The sequence below is a fragment of the Vanacampus margaritifer genome, chromosome 2 (genome assembly GCF_051991255.1).
Source record: "Vanacampus margaritifer isolate UIUO_Vmar chromosome 2, RoL_Vmar_1.0, whole genome shotgun sequence".
Lineage (NCBI taxonomy): Eukaryota > Metazoa > Chordata > Actinopteri > Syngnathiformes > Syngnathidae > Vanacampus > Vanacampus margaritifer.
Genome location: NC_135433.1, coordinates 37,469,479 through 37,489,627, shown reverse-complemented (window position 1 = coordinate 37,489,627; position 20,149 = coordinate 37,469,479). Strand labels below are relative to the sequence as shown.

Sequence of the window (20,149 nt, the reverse complement as noted above, 5' to 3'; positions counted from 1 at the left end):
ATCACACAGTGCCACCTCCTGGTCGACTGGAGTATTCCCTTTTCCCACTTGTCATTTTTCAGGAATCCATCTTCCACAAATCACTTGACTAGGACACAGGAATGCTAGTCACTTCATTTTATTTCAAAGTTAAAATGTGGGACATTCAGAGCTGCATTATCTCTTCCACCAGATAATTAAGATGTCAAATTGATTTATTTTAGACATACAAGCGCGCGCACACACAAGCACGCGAATTCACGCTTACTGCACTTCTATCTCATCTTGCACACAGCAAAAAAATTAAAAAAATCCCCCCCCCCCCCTTTTTTTTAAACAGCTTCAACGATACACATCTCGAGCTGCCAACTACGGTTTGATGTTAACTGAAATACATTAATCATGTCATAAAAAGATAAGTTCGTTTTTCTCCTATGTACATATATCTTCACCTTATCGTTTTAAAGCAGTGATTCTTAAAGTGTGGTATGCAGGCTCCCTCTAGTGACACAGGAAAGAATCACAAGCATTGTTTAGCAGTATTAAACTTTAAGCTCAATACTTTTGCATTTCATCTTTAAGACTTTTTTATTTTATTTTTTTATTTTATATTTTTTTTACATTTGCTTGCATACATTTTTATATCCTTTATGTGCATTTTTAAAAATCTAATAATTAAGAAACACTTTTTTTAAGGACAGTATTCATGTTCAAACTGTGCATGTACTTTAATATCTGCATACATTGATTCATCCTGCCTGTGAATGAGCTTAGCAAGTATGTTTAGGTGCTCTGTTAGCAAATTTAAAAATTTCTGTACTTAAATGACTGACACAGGTGGAAGCATTCATGGTCCCAGACTATACAAACTTGAGTATAATTGAAGCTCAAAGCAGTGATTAACTGGCCATCACAACCCCTTTTTGTGGGAAATTCTTGAAATAATCATCAAAATGTGATGCATTGTACACGAACCGTGATTTTGGGGTGTACGGTGGACCTCAAGCTGGCTCATAATGGCAGTGTCAAAGGGCAAATATTTGAGCAATTAGAACCTGAGTGGGTGGGGAATTTTGTGCAGTGGATGACATGTGCAAGCTAGCAAGGACACGCTAACATCTAAGAGGCCAGAAAAAACATCCTGGGTCCTGATTGTCAATAGCCAACGAACGACTGGACATCAAATGTGCTTGTAATTCATCCGAATAATGTTTCTGTTGTCTGGGTAGCACATGGGTTCTTCAACATTTTGGGTTTAAGGAGGGAGAAAATATTCCACAAGAGCAATTTTTAACATTGCTACCATGTGTGAATACCATGAAAATTATTTAGTATTTGAATATTTCAGCTTGAATATTCATGAACCAGTAGGAAGGAAGGAAGGAAGGGGAGTTAGATATATATATATATTTTTTTTTTAAAGAAACCACCATTCCCAAGATATATTACATATCAGAGACAAAAGGCGTAACAGACGAGGTGTCAATCATTTGCCGTGCACTCACAGGCACTCTAATTGACAATTCTGAACATCTGGGCATTTCTGATATTTCCCCAATGCAATGCAATGCAAACACTTACTTTATACGATGAAAACAAACGGTGGGTTGTATTGCTTTTGCCTCTGGCTATCATACAAGACAAACAGATTGTTATAGTATAATAATCTTCACAAACCAAATTACAAGGTTTCAAAGTCCAATACTTTTCAATGAGCAGAAAGCATCATTTCACCGAGTAAGACCGCCATTTTGACTGTGACGTAAGCTCGGAATTGTCAATAGCCAAACTCCCTGCAGCTTTACGCTGACCTGTTAGCATTAGTTTCAGGGCCTTTGCAAAAACTATTTTGGTATATCAACCACTGGAAAATGGCCGCCGAAAAGTGTCCATTCCTAGTTTGCCAACTACTGGGCAGATGAGCAAACAGAAGCAGAGCGAAGGGACCTCAGACAGTGAGAGGATTCAGAAGCAACACAAACTAGCAACATTTCTGCCCGACAGATACGTTTATCAACTCTTTCGAGTTTTAATTGATAGAAATTTCCAGGATAATAAAATTTTGAACATTCAGGCTTATCGTAACACTATTACAAAAAAAAGTCATGCTACCAAAATAGCAGCTGTTGCTAACATCGGTGCATTTACAATGCTAATGCTAGCTTAGCATTGCTAGGGCTGTAATTTTGTTGAAGCTGGACATCGTTTTCTGTAACTAAAACAGCAACACACTTTCACAATCGCATGTCTTTATTAACGGCCATGTTTGAGAATTGTCACGGTTGTCTAAAAATAACAAATAATAAATGCCACCTACTTGCTGTAGTGAAAATTGAAGCTACTGGCGGCCATCTTGCGTTGGCACTCGTGTCTAACTCGAATACAGAGTGATTTCTCTGTGGCTTTTTCACACTTTTGAAAATGCAATAGTGTGTGGCATACAGTGTATCAATAAGTCTGGGTATCAATAGTGTATCAATAAGTCTGGGAGAAGCCCTACATTCACATTGCATTAGTAAGAATGTGATTATAAATCCTTTCTCATAAGGTATATCTCCAGGGCTACTGAAAGAATCATATGCATCTTATGCATATGCATTTTTTATGTTATATTAATAATTTGATTGAAGCAAAACCCGTCAGGAAAATATTCAGTAAATAGGAGACTGTTACTATGAAATGAAAAACCATATAACCTCTATAAATCACGATGCGGATAACAGTGTTTTCAGCAACAACAACAAAAAACAGAAGTTGTCAGAAACAGTGGCAACACATGTTGTCTGGCTTCTGACTTCAGCCACGAGAGGCCACTGTTAGTCTAGGTTATTTTTAGACATCCAAAGCCTGCGCACATAAGTGAGGAGTGCGACTTTGGTCTGAGACTTGGTGGGAGGGGATGAGGGGTTGTGGGCGTTGCATTTTAGTGAAGTGAGGCTACATTCAAGTCTTGATAGGTTTTCTAAAACTGCGATTTCCCCTTAATTGTGTTCAATTGACTTCAATGTAATATTTATCTGCTGACTTACATGCACTGATTCCACTAACAACATGGCTGTTAAACCCCTCATAAGTTGCAAAGGCAGTGATTTGAGCATGTTGGGAGCTTTTGACAAGCCATACAAGCCTACATGAGAAAAGAGTGTGAGAGATAGCTAGAAATGCTAATATCAGATTTAAGTGATACCTCACAATCATATCAAAGCTTTTAATGGACCCAAAATTGAGGTAGATTTTTTTTGCTTTTTTAAATTGGTGTGATGATCCCAATGTGTAGGTAAGTGCTTCTTTAAAAATGATATGATAATATTTATTGGTAATGATTTTGCAGACCCCCAAGTTAGGGCTTGGAGCCCTAGTTTGAGAAGCTCTAATCTAAGATTGCACTGAACTACTGGATCACTGAAGATCCACTGGTGCCTGTAATTCATTTGTCTGTTTTCCGGTTAAATCAATCCATGGTCCGCTTAAATGGATGCTTTCATTTCTTCAATTACATAAGATAGACGTATTTTTGCCACTAACTGGACGTGGGCCCGTATCCTGCCGGGAAGCAGCGCATCTCCTCTTGGCTCTTGTTTGATTGCAGTTTATCCATCAATTTATTTGGCAGATTCACCACCAGAACGGTACAGCTTTCACAGGGAGAGTTTTCCACTCGGAATTATCCCCGCTCCGAGGCCACGCTCCACAGCTTCTCCTGCTGGAAAGACATCCCCACAAGAGAAACAAAAAATGGTAAACATTGGTCACCTTTTTGAGTTGATATCTTTTCATCGAATTAGATTGCACATACACGCTGTACTTCAGCTCAAGGATTTTCTTGTTAAATATCATTGGCATAGACCCAAAAAGCAGAGTGTTTATCTCTTCCCTTGCTGAAACGGCCTTTTTTTCTGTGTCCTTGTGAGTCATGTTCCCTTCACTAGCACTTAGCATTTTTCTTTTTTTCTTTTAAATCAAATTATCAAGTTGTTGTCATGGTAGAGTCTCTGCACATTGACAAGAATAAATAAAGTAAAACAAGGTTAAAAAAAAATAAAAAATCCTGACAGAAATGCAGGGAGCATTGTTGTCAAATTTGTATTATATCTATAATAGTGTATGTGTGACTGAGTAACATTGCACCCAATCTGTTGTGGCAGCCATTTAACATCAAACCCACTCTGGGTGACTAAATCCTTGGAAATGTCAACAGCATCACTTGAATCTGGAAGGCGCTGCCTGCAGAGATGTTGAAGGACTCTTAAAGGGGACAAAAATGTGACTTTTCATTTGCTTTTATATAAATAGTTTGGTGTCTGGAGTACCTGGCCACCAGCAAGTGTGACATTACACATTACAACTAACCACCCCCACAATAAATTTCTCCACGAATGGGAATATTTGGTTAAATTATTCAGTGAATATCCATCCATCCATTTTCGTACCCATTAGGCTCGTATAGGTGAGCTGTAGCCTAGCCCTGCTGATTTGGGCAAAAGGCAAGCAACACGCTGGACTAGTCACCAGTCAATCTCAGGGTCCTGTATAGACCATTAAATAAATACTCATACTCACATTCTCATCGCAATTTAGAGCCTTCAAATAAGAGGTCTCATACCTTGTGGATCCAGGAACGCTTTATAAGGGGGAGATTGTTCCAAAGACTCCCGCATAATCCTAATGCCAATTTAATGTGTAGTACTACTCAGTGTACCACTAAATACCCAGGGTTTGAAGTAAACATGGTGATGCTGCATTTAGCTGTTATGCTGCACACAAATGGAATAAGCTGCCAACAGAAGTGAAATCGGCCCTGAGTCCTGCTTTTAAATCCAGGTTAAAAACTTTGCTTTTTTCACATACCTTTGATTCGGGCCCTTTAAACATCTTTAAATTAAAAAAAATCCTTTCAGTTATTATTATTATTATTATTATTATTATATTATTATTATTTTATTTCTAATGGTTTCATGTTTTTATTATCAAAGTGTAAATAAAAAGGTAAATAAAAGGTTAAGAAAAATCTAGTTTTCAAAAAGAGAACTTTATTCTTGTATTATTATATTATGCCTTTCATTTATTCTAATACTATGTATGCATGTGTATATATATACAGTATATATATGTGTGTGTATATATATATATGTGTATATATACTATATATATATATATATATATATATATATATATACACAATAGAATTTTATACATCTAATAATAACTCGTTTTTGTTTGTTTTTTTAATAAAGAAGCTTTATTCATGTAGAGAAAATGTCAACAATATCAGAGCTTTTAATTAACCCGAAGCCAAGGTAACTACTCCCAAACTCAACTATTTGCAGATTTTTTTAAATGTTGATTTTTTTATTTACAATATCCTCCAATGTTCACTGAAAAACTCACTATTTGCTGTCTTTATGTTCTTTCTGAACACCCTAACATAACACAAGATATGCGCCAAATCCCTATCTAATTTGAAAGTAGCATCTCCAGGCAATTAGAAACCTTTTCTTGCGGTGGTGCAATCAATTCCATGCAGATTTGTGCCATTTTTGAATGGGCTCAGTCCCTTTCGTTATATTGGTGCCAGTTCTAATGAGTAGGTATGCACTTTATTCAATTAAATAATTTTATTGACCCTTAAGTCACAGCTTGCGGACTCCAATTGGAGAACCCCTGACCTAACATGCACATTTTTGGGCTGTAAGAGGAAGCCAAAGCACCCATCAAAAACAATTGCATAATAATTTATGCCTCTTTGGAAAACAAATTCAACTCTCATTTGGAGTGAATAAACTTGTCGGAGCTAAACACGCTCATGTCCCCTCGTTGCGGTGGAGGAGGCACAGTGGGATTTTCATGGACGCCGCAAATATACCGAGCGCTCGCCTCACTCCGTATGGCAGGTGGCCAGTGGGTTTTATGATTAAAACCAGATTGTGCTTGCCCAAAAAGAAAAATATACTGCAGTTGCACATAGTCTGCACAAGAGGGAAGTACAGGGAGTCAGCCAAAACATCTGCAAATGTTGTCTTTTTTAGGGGTGAATATTTATCATTGCTGATGTAATGGGTAATCACCAAGAAGAAGAAAAATCAGATGGGTTAATTATGGCAATTTTGAGTCAGAGCTGTGACCATCCTGTAAATACGATGACGCCTCTGTTGTGTCACATGACTGCAGGCGATAGGCCGCGGGGGTCTTCTTGTGCCAAAATGTGCATCTGAGCTGCCGCCAGCTTCCAATTCAGGCATGACTAATGCACATTGAGAGAAAAAAAAAGATGCGTTTCACCATTATCTGCTTTTGTGTCCTCGGATTTTAATGCTGAATGGGCAAGAATATAAAATGTAATTACCTACTGGGTTTGAAAACCTCAAGAAAGCAGACACACTGTATTCACGGTACATGGAAAAATATGGCAAATTGATTCACATGCTGCACTTAAGGTGAAGTCAGTGTATTACTTAATAGATACTAATGTAAAAAAAAATTGACTTTGGTGAAGGAAGATGTACTGATTCAACTCATTTACGTAAGTTAAAAAAATATACAGACTGAAATGTACAGAAGAGGATTAGGGCCAGGGAAGAGAGAAAATAATATTTTGGCAGGATTCTCACTTTATTATCAGAATTCTCACTATGATCTCAGAATTCTGACTTTAGAGTGAACATTTTGACTTTAATCTAAGAATTCTGGCTTTCAAATGAGAATCCTCATTTTATTCTCATAATTCTGATTTTAAAGTGTGAATTCTCACTTTAAAGTCAGAATTCTCAGATTATAGTGAGAATTCTAAGAATCCTGCAAAACTTTTTTTTTTTCTCTCTTCACTGGACCTAATCTTCTTCCGTAGAAATGTACCAGTACAAAAGTTGTTATTTCTTTTTTTACGGTCAGTTATATACAATACAATGTTCCCTCTCATATTTGAGATTACAAAATACACCTAGCTGCAAATTATGGATTTTGAGCTATCAAATGTTTTCTAATAGCTTTGTTAACATTGGAAAGGAACAAAAAGCTAAAAATACCTGAAAAATAAGACAACACCTGTATGCATTTTTTCAGATTAAACGGATCATCCGTCAGTGCTCTCCCTGTTTTTCCCCTTCGCCTCCGAGATCAGCCAATCAAGATCTCAACAGATTTATTGATGTCATTTTTACGTCATGGTGTCAACTGCCGAGGTTAAAAAAACGAACCAGTCTATTTTGACCAAGTAAGGAATAGAAACTATATATATCTGTTTTCAGATGAAAGGAGTACAAGTCAAAAGTCTTTAGAAACAATGCTCAAGACAGCTACCTTAAAAATCTAATTAAGTATAGTAATGAAGATTTTTTATTTTATTTGCTGCCACTGACATTGGATCTTTTCAACAAGACAGCTTTTACAGTGTGGACTGGGAAGTCATGTGACATCAACAAATGCAGACACGCTGCCTTCCCTTCCGCCCACACACAGAAACTGCACTCACTGAAGCACACACACACCCTCACACACATGAAAAACACATAAAAACCCTTTTTAGTCAGAGGCAAGAGAGCCGCAATTCAGTTCCCGACTGTGACTGAACTGCCTGTAAACATGGCCCACGTCATCAACACTGTAAAGCAATAGAGGTCTTATCTCAATTCTAATACATTGCCCCTTAAAATTGTATGAATTCATTGCCAACAGCCTATTCTCTTAATTTCGCAGTGTTTCCCTTGGCTGCAGCACTTCAAGTGCATTTGCAGTTTGTGAATGTTTTGTTGTTGTTGTTTTGTTTATTCAGGTTCCTTCATGTCAATTTAACCTGCTGTCAGGCACCTTCAGAATCAGTAGTGCTGACTGATGTAACTTAAACTAAATCCAGTCAGATTTTAAATGTCAGCATCTTGCCAGCCTCTGATTGTTTCCTCAGAGAAAAAAACTTTTACAGCCATGTTCAACTAGCAAAACAAATCAAAACATTAATAGGCTACTATCAGCCTCTCTTGGTGAGTGTGATGTATTTTGGTTATTTTTTATTTATTTATGTTTTGTCATGTTAATATTAGATAAATATTGATTCCGAACAGCCCCGGACAATGTATTGGACATTGTCGCATGCTGTTATACTGTGCTTTTGATTAATTGGGACATGACAGTAATGCCCCCCACTGAAGGCACAGGTAGCAAATGTAAAGCCGTCACTGCTCTAAGGACTAAGAAAGACATCCTGTGTTGAGTGTGACCTTACCATGAGTTGTTCCCCTGCTTGGAATTGCGCTGACCTCCACTCACTCCCGCGGGGTATCATGTTTCAAGCCCCCTTGGCACTGGGGCTGCAGACCGCCGCTGCCACCACATCTCCCCTTCTTCACACCATGCTGTTGTTGCGGCATCTCCAGACGTTCGCGGGGGTCCTCGCCGCTTTGCTAGCTGGGTACGAGTCTTTGCTGCCATTCCCATTCTGCGGGTACAGCGGAGGCTTTTGAGTCCTTGAGTGCATCGTTGTGCTGTTACCAATGACAACTTCTGGATTTAGATTGTGCGAACGGGACTCTGGGTTGCCTGCTTTGTGGTTGAGGTATGGCAGAGGTGGATGTCCGTTTGCGTGTTTGAGGTCCTTCGTGTGAACAGGCGGGGTGAAGCAGCGAGTTTTGACCACAGACGCCATGTGAACAGGGGATGGAGAGTTTGTTCTCAGGATGATGCGCTCCTCGTCGGAACGCCTCGGACACTCGGCCGAAGCCTGCTTGCGATTGGACGGAGGCGACAGCGGAGTTTCCCCCGGATGAGCAGAGGCGTGAACGTGAACGTTGCTTGTTGACCCACAAGCGATCCTGTGTGGATCCTCGTTGAGGTCCATAGTGGCCGTGAGATGATCAATCTGCTCAATGACCTGATGGAAAACAAACAAAAAGTAACAACAACAAAATGAACAAATCAAAGAAGGTTAAATAAAGCAAAGTAAAATAACAATGTTCCATTTGATACAGGCAGAATTAGGGATACAGACTATATTAGAACTTGTATGGGTATATCTGACAAGTACAATGGTTTCTAACATAAGACGACAGAGCATTTTTAAATCAAGGAAATATAGACAAAGACTGGATATTTAGTGTTGGCCTCAAGGCAGGCTTGCAGGGAACATCGCAGCATTCCAAAGGAAGTTCAGTGAAAATTGCTGTAAATCGCTCGGTCACACACCGATATGGTCCCATGATCACGCAGAAATAAACTGAGTGAACTGCACAATGGGTGATCTCATCACTGCATATGCTGTTATTTGTGGAATTGAATGTCCTTTTGTGTTGAGAAATATCAATTGAGAAGTTGGGACAACAAGACAATAGCAAAGTCCTACCTCTTTCATCTCCACCTGAACCTGCTTCAAACCTCCCAAGACGTCCTCCAGATCCGTCACCACTTGTCGGATCTGATCCTTCACTGAATCCTGCCCCTTGGCTTGCTTGGCCAAAGATGAATCTTGGCGCTGGTGCTGGTTGGCAACTGGCACTTCCGGACTAACGTCGACTGGGCTATGGATGCAAACTTCCTTTGGTTTATCTCGGTTGAAGTGCTTTTGTGGGACTTCAGTGGGGAAGAAAGCTTTGTGAGCATGTCCATTACAGTTCTCCCCTGATCCACCAGAGTTCTGATGGGCATCTCTTCTCTTTGAGGGTTTAGACTTTGGTGTGCAGTGCCCGTTAACCACGGGAAAAGAATGATCCAAAAGGCCATTTTGCGGGATGCAAGTAGAACCATCCTCTCCTTTGTCCACAAATACATTATAGTGGCTAGTCCTGCTATATCCATAGGCTTGACCGTTGACCCGTAGATGAGGGAGTGGATGTGGTACCCGGACGTGAAAGGGTTGTGCCCTGGCGTGGTTGTATGTGGTCACACAGTCACACTGCTCCCTGAAAGGCTGGCAGTGTCTCGCACCAAGCTCCGACGAGCGGCTCCATTGGACAGGGTTTAACTCCCATGGGGGACTGAGTTGGGCCAAGTCATCTGACTGGCTGAAAGGGCCGGGCCCCAGGAACACTGGGTGTCTCTGGGGGCTGCAATAACCACCTCTGGATGCCCTTCCCCCTGCGTCCTTAACCCGAGGAAGCTGGCTGTTTCTGTGGCAATCTAGATGTGGGTGGTCTGGCTGTCTGCCTGATGCTGCTTGGTACCCCGATCCACTGTGGCGGGTGCAGTGCTGGCAAGGGCACGAGCCGGCGATGCCGTTGGGCTGGACAAATCGTCGGTGTCCCGTTGCTTGCCCGCCTTCTGCGTACATATCCAAAGAGGCTCGCATGGAAAACGGGTCCGAAAAACCTCTGCTGGCTCTGTGAAGTCCCGTCATTCACTCATTCTGTTTTCCTCATTTAGTGCCTTCGATAAAACTTCTCCTCAGCTTTTTCTCCCTCCACCCAAGACGTCTCCCTCCCCTTCCTTCCTGTCTGTTGTTTCCCCCACTTCTCTTCTCCAGCTCTTTTCTTCCCCTCTCTTTTCTTTCTCCCAACTTTTTCCTTCTTTCTCTCTCCTCAACGGGGCCCCTCTCCTCCTCCTCCCCTTCCCCTCTTGCCTTTCTTTTTTACCTCTCACGCTTCCTTGCTCTGTCTCATTTGCTGCCTCAGGAGTCTTTCTCTGTCTCTCTCTCACACACTCGCTTTCTGTCTCTCTCTCTGTATTCCGGCTTCTTTCCCTCCCCTGCACTCTCCTCCTCCTCTCTTACTCTGTCTTCATTTGCTCGCATATAGTCGGCTGTACCTGGATTTTCGAAGCCCCTCTTTCGTCTCCGCGTGAAATCCAAAAGTTCTCTGGAAACGGACTCCATATGGCATTATCCATATGGCCTTGTGGAGAAAGAGAGCCAGGTCCGGAGCCCAGATCATTAGCCCAACTTAAGTCCTGTAATGCACAGCGCAATAATAACGCTGCCGAGATTCCTCTGCCAGAGACGGAGCAAGAGAGGAGGGGATTGTAGGGAAGGGGGTGGGAGTGGAGAAGCAAAAAATGGGTAGGTGGGGTTTCCAACAACGCCAGCATGGAAGTGGCAGCACACTGACTCAAGGAGACATTGACACTGCCTGAAACCGTTTGCAGCACGTGCTCACGCACTACCTCAGATTTTTTTTTGTTGTCCCTTGTCATCTACAGCAAAGTCACTCTGTCTTTGTCTGCAGTTTATGTGCGGGGAAAAAGATCCTGATCCTTACCACTAATTTTCCAACAAAAAATACTTGACGTGGCAGAAGTACTCACACTGTGTACTTAAGTAGATGCACAGGATACTTCAACAAATGGTATAGACTATCAAAAATACGATACAAAAGTAAAATAAAAAGTAGGGGTGTCAAAATAAGTGTGTTCATTTTGAGTTAATTTAAAGTTCCTTAAACGGCACTAATTGTTTTAAATGTGCGACTGATGACTTTGAAAGCCTGTACTGGGCGAATTCCAGTCACAACGCAGCAACCACGTCCACCTCAAAATTTAGCGGTAATAAATTTAATAATAATGTATATATTTGTGGAGACTGGGGTCAAGTTTTATTTTACAAGTTTAAAAGTGTGCAAAATTTCAAAATTGACTTCATGTTCGATAGCTCGTAATATGAAAAGAAAAATGCACAGAGCTGTCACCAACGCCTTACAAATGCAATTATGCCATATAGTGGCAGAAAAATGGCGTCAACACAAATCACTATCACACTCGACTTTTACAGTCTTCTTAATAACACATTCTTATGATTTATCATGAAATGACTGTATCGATGACTAAAAGATGCAGCCATATTTCTATTAGTTTACATTTTTTCCCACTTTTATCTGGTGGTATAGGTTTCAACGAATGTGTTGAAGTTTCCCATGTAATGTCGCGTAATCTCCAATATTGTTTACCGTACATCCATGCTCTCCTTTAGGCTCCATAAATCTGTATTTGCTGATAATGTAAAGAAGCTACAGTATATGGACTTCTTTGCAACAGGATAACCACTGCGCCCACTTTTTTTTTTTTTGAGGGGGGAATCATTTTAAACGCCACACATGCGTGAGTAGACAAAAAAATTTAAACTTCATAAATTTCAACCCTACAATGTGCAATTTCTAAAGAAATTGCGTGTGAAGACTGTGAGGCTGAATGAAAAACAAGAATTATCTGGAATGATATTGAATGATGTGAAGTATAATAAGTGACATGGAATGATATACAATGAGCTGGAAATAGCTGAGCATGTTGAAGTTGAAATGGTTTGAATCAATCAAGAAATGTTCAAGTAGCCGGCAGGTAAACGTTGAACAGTAGAAAGTTGGAACGGTTTGAATCAGTGAATAAATGTAGAAATTGTAGTGGAAAAAGCAGAAAGGGGTAAGGTGTTAAGAATCAAGTAGGGTATGAAATAAGGTTCAAAGAATCAAGTAGGGAATGGACTAATAGTCATCCCTAAAGTGAAATGAATGAGTTAAATGATTTGAATATCACTTTGAAATGATGTAAATGTGTAATGTTGAATCTGCCATTAAGAATGAACGGGAAAATTAGGGTACAAAATCGAGAATTGTGGGTAAGGCATGAATATTTGGAATGAGAAAAATGTAAGCAAGAATCGTACAAATATTTGGAATATGTTAAAGTAAGAATGATGAGAATCAGATGAATTATGTGGAAGTAGATAGATGCCCAAAAATGGGATGAATAAAACATGTGTGAAGGCCACAGCCTTCACACAATTAGTCAAAGTTTCAAGCACTTTACAAACTTCCAAGAAAAAGTAAAATAAAGTCAAGAATTAAAAAACAAAAACAAAAAAAAAGCCAATGACCTAAACAACCCCTGCTTGTAATATCTTACGATCACTTCTGAAATCTCTAAAACACAACATTAAGCATTTTCCGAAATTTCAAGCAAACTCATTGTTTTCAATTCTTCAAAATTCAAGCTTCTCACTTCTCATACCTAAATGAGGAAACAATAAATTTCAAGCACCTCTTAGTAACCTACTAATATGATAGCTGACAATTGCTTAAGACTTGAAAACGCAATCTTACAATTCAAGCAGTTTCAGAAATTTCAAGCAGAAACTATTTCAAGACCAATTATCCCCAATTTGAGCACTTAGCAAACTTCCAAAGCGCAACATTAAAGAACTTCAGCCCTGCGGTGTTTTAAAACAGCAGTTAAGAGTTCATTCCACTCCCACAAATCACTCTCAATCTGACTGAACAAAAACTTTGAAGCACAGGACTAAAACCTAAAGAGTAATGTGCCTTCGTTGAGGCCCTCGTGTACTCGCCAAGTGTAGCCAACGTCTATTTTCAAAGAAAATAACAGGAACTCTGGAAACAATAGGTTCTGCGGAGGAGAGCGGTACACAGAGTAAGCGCAGAGGAGGATGAAGGGGGTTCATTTGTCCCAACAGGAGGATGAGCAGTCTGCTCCCATCTGCTAATTGTTTTTGTAGCGGAAGCACAGCTGGTGGGACTTTTGCCTCTACTTGAACAAAAATGGCCATTTTTAATGTTTAACTTAAGTAACGCTTAGCAGTGCATTTGTCTGCAATCACTCATCATCATGTATAAAAACACAAACTGCCATGTTGTAGTTTTGCCAGGAAGTATGCAAGCAATCTGGCTGTAGTTAGTCTTAAAAGCTATTCAGCCTACTTTGAATGGCAGCAGAAACACTGCATGCAAATGAGCTCTGTGAGCTTATATAATCACATTTTCAATATACTACAACAGCGGCCTCCAAATACTGTGGACTGGGACTGATCTGAAGGTCATTTGGTACCAAATAACAGTGGAAACTCTGGAGTATCTGCTGATGTCTCTGTGTGCATGTCAAACTGCTCGTCTTGGCCATGTGATTACCGTATTCAAAAAGTACCGGTCAGCCCACAAGCTTGCAAAAAGTGGGTTCAATAAAACACCTTTGCAGAGCTTCAGGCCAAATGAGACATTAGAACAACCTGCAACTTCCAAGCATAACAAAGCTGCATTTAAGCAGTCCTACTAAAATACAGGTTTATTGTTTACAAGTGATTTTCACCCCCGACCAAACCCGCTCTGTATTATATGTGGTGGCAGGCTGACAAATAAGGTCATCAAGCACTCTAAATGGCGGCCCCAAAAAAGCACTAAATACCTTGCTTCTATTTCCACCATCCTCCCTTTGTGAAGTGAGATTTCCTTCATTGACTGAAAACAAAATTATGCATTAGACTAGACATAAGTAGACACACAGTCATTATCTCCCATTACACCAAGACGGGACTGGCTTGTTGAAGAGCAACAAAAGCGCGGCTCCCATTAATTACTATCTGCATTCAACGTAATGAGCTGTATTGTTGATTCTTTTCTATGCCTGTCCATCAAAATATTGCTTCACGTCAGGGGTCACTAATCTTTTTGAAACTGAGTGAGCACTAATTGTTGGGTACTGGTTAATGAGAAGCGTTACCAGTTTGATACAAACTTCAAATTTTTAAATGTTATTAAAGGGGAAGTCAACCTTCCCAAAAAATATTGACAACAATATGTTCTATGCAGCCCTACTAGTCTAATATAGTATTGTGTTAGTGGAATATGAGTTAAGCAGCAAAAATCCAGCAGTTTGTATCAATATCAGAAGGCGGCCATTTTGCTATTTACTGTCGAGTGAAAATGACATCACAGTTGCTCAGGTCTCAGGTAACAACAGCTCAGCTTCAGAAAACATTTGAGCTGTAATTGGTCCTTGCCTGAGCCGAGCAAGATTTATGTCATCTTGTGTCGACAAGTGGCAAAATGGCTGCCCTCTGAGATGGAATAAAACGGCTGGAATTTGCTTCATAACTCATATTACACAAATGTAATATTAATCAGAATGACATTTTTAGACTAGAGAGGTCACATATAACATATTATTGTCAAGAAATGTTTAAGATTGAGTTTAACATTTTTATAAGTCTCTGCCAGTGTTCACATTTTCAAATGAGAGAATGTTCCACCATAGGCACCACGTTGGTGACCCCTACCTTTAGGTGTAACCGGTCCGCACTGCGAAGTAGAAGATCAAAGATCCGCTTTGTCAGCTTAGTGTCTTTGGAACAAAAATAAATGCAAACAACATAAAGTTTATTCATGGAAGAATTAAAGGGTTACCTGGCAAGTAATCAACACTGCGACAGTTTTGCGGTGTTCACACTTGAAGGTACCGCTGTTATCTTTTTTTTTTTTTACTTTAATCAGCGTCCATTGACTCTCACTACAAAGGATCTCATGAAATAACGTACACGAGCACAAAGAGGCCTCGAGGGGCTGCAGCCAATTTGTCCTAATGCGCCAAGCCATAGGGACAAGAGTCAGGCCTCTAAAACGTCCTGAAATCCACACGACAATAGCAGAAGGCACTAATGGACGGGGTGATGACGGTGGGGGAGGTGGCGTTGCCTTAAGAAGTGGCAGTGCACAGCTGACAGTCGTCACAGCAAAGTGAGAGCGAAAATGACTTGCTTGGTCCTGTTGGCATGAGGTTGCGCTCGCCAAGAGGACTTGAAGACAAAGTACAGGGAGAGGCGGGGGAAGTTTTTTTCACCTAGTTTGACTCCTATCTGGTGACAAGGTGAAAGACTAAATAAAGACTACGGGAGGTGTGCATATAAGACGACGATATATGTATCTCAGGACATAAGGTGCAATACAATTCACCCCCCCCCCTCTTTCTCTCCCAAATATTTATACATGATCAATAAATGTGGTCAGCAAAGCAGCATGTGATTGGAATGTAATTGGTTAATATGCCTGAAAGGAAGGTTTTTAGGCAGGCGCCAGATAAATCGTTGAAACTGAGGTTTGATTAGAAGGTGAACCATTTACTAATTAACTTCTGCTGACGGTCACAGCTGGTGTTGCCACCATGGACCACTCTATTTCCTGTCCGCAGCTGCTTTTGCTCCAAAACTCATGAGAGCATTTTAAGAGGTAAATCCACCCCCATCAATTTTAATGCATCTTAATGGAATTCTAATCGGCAACCAACGCCAAATAAAAAGCATATTAATTTTGAAGTACTCAATACCTAAGACGCAGTTAGTCATTGTTGAGAACCTTCTGAAGCCATTTTCCATACTCACATGGAAATATTTGTATGTTGGTATAAAAAGGTGACAAACTACTACAGTAAGTGCATAATTCAGCACTCCTCGAAACTGATCCAGTTATCCGGCATGAAGGCCGTCTGGACACTGGAAGGTCAGGCGGGGCCTGATGTCACTTCCGAAACTGGAACTTCTTTCTTTGCATGCTGACCCAGATAAGACACAGTACATTGTTAATTAGACAGTACCACACGGAACAAGACTTTGATGATTGGAATGTGAAGTGGCCACTGAGTCCCTTATTAGACTGCGTGTAAAAGCTGGCAGTTTTCCATACTTTTCCCCTATTGCCGCTATCTGTACAGGTTTATGACTGAGTTCTATTCTTAATGTGTAACCCAAATGGACTTAAACAAATTAAACAAATTAATTGTAAATTGAATTAATAAATAAATTATTTATTAAAAGAGAACATGCATTAAATGTATGTGTAAAAAAGATGTGTGTCAGGTCGCGGGGGCAGCAGCTTCAGCAAGTAATGCCAGACTTACCTCTCCCCAGCCACTTCATCCAGCTCCTCCGAAGGGATCCCAAGGCACTCCCAGGCCAGCCAAGAGACAAAGTCTCTCCAGCGTGTCCTGGGTTGTCCCCGAAGCCTCCTTCCCGTGGGACATGCCTGGAACATCTCACCAGGGAGGCGTCTAGGAAGCATCCAAACCAGATGCCCGAGCTACCTCAATTGGCTCCAACCCACAGCTCGTGAACTTAGGTGAGGGTAGGAATGTAGATGGGCCGGTAAATCGAGAGCTTCGCCTTTTAACTCAGCTCTTTCTTCACCACAATGGACCGATACAGAGTCTGCATCACAGCAGACGCTGCACCGATCCACCTGTCGATCTCCCGTTCCATTCTGCCCTCACTCGTGAACAAGACCCCAAGATACTTGAACTCCTCCACTTGGGGCAAGATCTCATCCCCGACCCGGAGAGGGCACTCCACCCTTTTCCGACTGAGGACCATGGTCTCAGATTTTCATCCCAGCCGCTTCACACTCGGCTGTGAACCATTCCGGTGAGAGTTGGAGATCAAACAGCCCGTATCAGGGGGTCCGTTACCCCGTACTGCCGACGCGCCCCCGACAGAACTCCCCAAGGAACACGGTCGAACACCTTCTCCAAGTCCACAAAACCAATGTAGACTGGTTGGGCAAACTCCCATGCACCCTCGAAGACCCTGCCGAGAGTGTAGAGCTGGTCCACTGTTCCACGGCCGAGAAAACCACACTGCTCCTCCTAAATCCAAGATTCTACTTCCAGACAAACCCTCCTCTCCAGCACCATGAAAGCTGAGGAGTGTGATCTGTCTGTAATTGGAACTCACACTTTGATCCCCCTTCCTAAAAAGAGGGACCACCACCCAAGTCTGCCAATCCAGAGGCACTGTCCCCAATGCCCACGCGATGTTGTAGAGGTGCTTCAACCACGACAGCCCCACAACATCCAGAGCCTTAAGGAACTCCGGGCAGATTTAATCCAGTCCCGGGGCTTTGCCACTAATGAGCTTTTTAAACACCTTAGTGACTTCAACCCTAGATATATGAGAGGCCACCTCAGAATACCTCGACTCTGCTATCTCAAAGGAAGGCGTGTCGGTGGAATTGAGGAGATGTTTGAAGTATTCTCCCCACCAACTCACAATCTCCCGAGTCGATGTCAGCAGTGCCCCATCTCCACTATACACAGTGTTAATGGTGCACTTCTTTCCTCTCCTAAGGCGCCGGAAGGTGGACCAGAATTTCCTCAAAGTTGCCTGGAAGTCGTTTTCCATGGCGTCACCAAACTCCTCCCATTCCCAAGTTGCGTTCTGTTTGGCCAACCGGTATTTGTCAGCTGCCTCTAGAGTCCTACAAAAAGGCCCGATAGGACTCCTTCTTAAGCTTGACGGCATCCCTTACCGCCAGTGTCCACTAGCAGGTTCGGGGATTGCCGCCATGACAGCCCCAGACCACCTTTCAGCCAAAGCTCTGATCAGCCGCATCAGCAATGGAGGCACAGAACATGGTCCACTCAGACTAAAATGTCCCCTGCCTCCCTGGGGACATGGGCGAAGTTCTGCCGGAGGTGGGTGTTGAAACTCTTTCTGACGGGGGATTCTACCAGACATTCTCAGGCAAGTCCTCACAATACGTTTGGGTGTGCCAGGTCGGACTGGCATCCTCCAAATACTTAATTAAATACATAAAAGAAAAAAAAATAAACACTTAATTTTAAATAAGTAATTTTAGGGGGACAACTAATTGAATGCAACAAATAATATAGGACGCTTGACAAATACTCTGTGAGCATGGCCTTGATCCAAATATTTATTCCACAAGTGCAGTGTAGGGAACCCTGGTCCTCGAGAGCCGCTGTCCTGCCTGTTTTCCATGTCTCCCTCCATCAACACATCTGATTGATGAACAAGATCGTTATCAGGCTTCTACAGAGCTTGCTGATTAGCTGATCGGTTAAGTCAGCTGTGTTTGAGGTGAGAGACATGGAAAAGAGGCAGGACAGTGGCTCCCTATTCCTGCACAAGTGTGTTTTGCTTTTTCTTTGACTCTTTTTTGACAGACAGACACAAAACACCACTAAAACTGTTCATATCTTTGTACTTGTACTACAGTTAGGAAAGTGCAAATGTTATTTACCTTTTTTTTTATTTTATGGTGACAGCAAAAATTAACTCAAAGTAAAAACAATTTGTAAGTCAACCAACATCACGGGCTGTGTTCCACTGTGGATGATCTGCTGTGTTGCCGTAAATGACCAACAATGGAGATTACACTTAAGATAATGTACGACCTCATTTGGAAAAAAGCTTGTATAGTCATCCATGTACTTGTGCAAACAACCGCTAAAAGGGAGCTGGCCAACCGCCGGGAGACCTTGGCTGAACCACTTGGGAGGAAGAGCTGAGCTCTGAAGAAGAACTTTGCTTTTTAAAATGCAGAATTGGCATGGCACCATGTCCCATCTTGGCTCAGAGCAGACAGGGCCGCTTATTTTTCTAAGTGACGGTCTTTTTATTTAGTGCCGGCGTGTCTGCGAGTGCTGCATCGTCTCTAAATTATTGTTGACGCTGACGTGACAGCAATCTGGAATGTGCCAGTGTTGCTTTCACACTAGAGTTGCCACCCGTACAGTTTTTCCCAGAATTGTTCTCTTTTTTTACCAGCTGTACTGGTAAAAAATAAAATAAAATCTCTCCCAGGACACAATGTGTCCCGTTTTTTTTAGTTAATTTGATTTCCTTAATTCTGTAGTCTAAAAATGTTGCGCTACTGTGGAACGCTTTTTACCGAGCGTGCCATTTCCATAGGTGCACTTTGGATTACCATAACTCCGGTACCATTTGTGCTATCTGAAGAATTCCAATGGTGTCTGAAAGCTAAGCCCTTGTGCTTTACAGAAAAAGTACTGTCATTACGTTAAATTCAGTCCTCCTCTCACGGTAGCAAGGGAAGTCGGTGAGTCACGACGAAAAAGTGTAGAGAGGAACAGCGGGATTTTCAGACATTTCTACATCAATTTGAACAAAAAAAACAAGAAGGTAGCCTATTTACTGTGTATCGACACTTGGTGGCTTTTTATAGAACCGTACGTGCCATGTTTGTAGTTTACAGTGTGTGTGACTTGCTGAATAATAAACTTTACACTAAGTTCAGACATACATTGCATTACAGTCTCTCTCTCTGTCTCTGTGGGGAAAAAAATCTCAACTTTTATATACATTTGAACAAAAAGTGGCAGGTCCAAAATTATTTGTACCTTTCTCCACAAAAATCAATACAAAAGTCTTTATTGGCTATTACAGCAAATAAAACGCATCCGATATTTGCTGATCAGCTTTTTACATGACTCGGCTGATATTTTTGCCCATTCATCTTTAGCAATGAGCTCTTCTTGTCATCACGCTGATCTTTAGTTCCCTCCACAGATTTTCAACTGAATTCAAGTCTGGACTGTCTGGGCCACTGCAAAACATTAATATTTTCGTCCGCGAGCCATTTCTGAACTATTTTTGCTGTGTGTTTTGGGGTTTTGTCATGCTATAATGTCCATATATTCAAAATTTGCCGAGGGTATGAATAAT

The 20,149-nt window shown here is 41.3% G+C and overlaps 1 protein-coding gene across 1 annotated transcript; it reads right to left on the bottom strand.

The window, feature by feature from the left end:
• Positions 1 to 102: 102 nt before the first annotated feature.
• On the bottom strand, positions 103 to 10,869 carry LOC144042682 (uncharacterized). The gene is made up of 3 exons (XM_077555562.1): positions 9,308 to 10,869; positions 8,195 to 8,839; positions 103 to 3,682 (listed from the first exon to the last, which is right to left on the bottom strand). The coding sequence occupies exons 1-2, from the start codon at positions 10,295 to 10,297 to the stop codon at positions 8,315 to 8,317; spliced, it is 1,515 nt and encodes a 504-aa protein (XP_077411688.1). The 5' UTR covers positions 10,298 to 10,869; the 3' UTR covers positions 103 to 3,682; positions 8,195 to 8,314.
• Between the last annotated feature and the right edge of the window lie 9,280 nt (positions 10,870 to 20,149).

Bases quoted from the DNA above. Each gene is read 5' to 3' on its own strand.
- LOC144042682 (XM_077555562.1), bottom strand. From the start codon at position 10,297: ATGACGGGACTTCACAGAGCCAGCAGAGGTTTTTCGGACCCGTTTTCC. The intron at 8,840-9,307 runs GTAGGACTTTGC...GTTTTCCATCAG, and splicing joins TTCAGGTGGAGATGAAAGAG to GTCATTGAGCAGATTGATCA.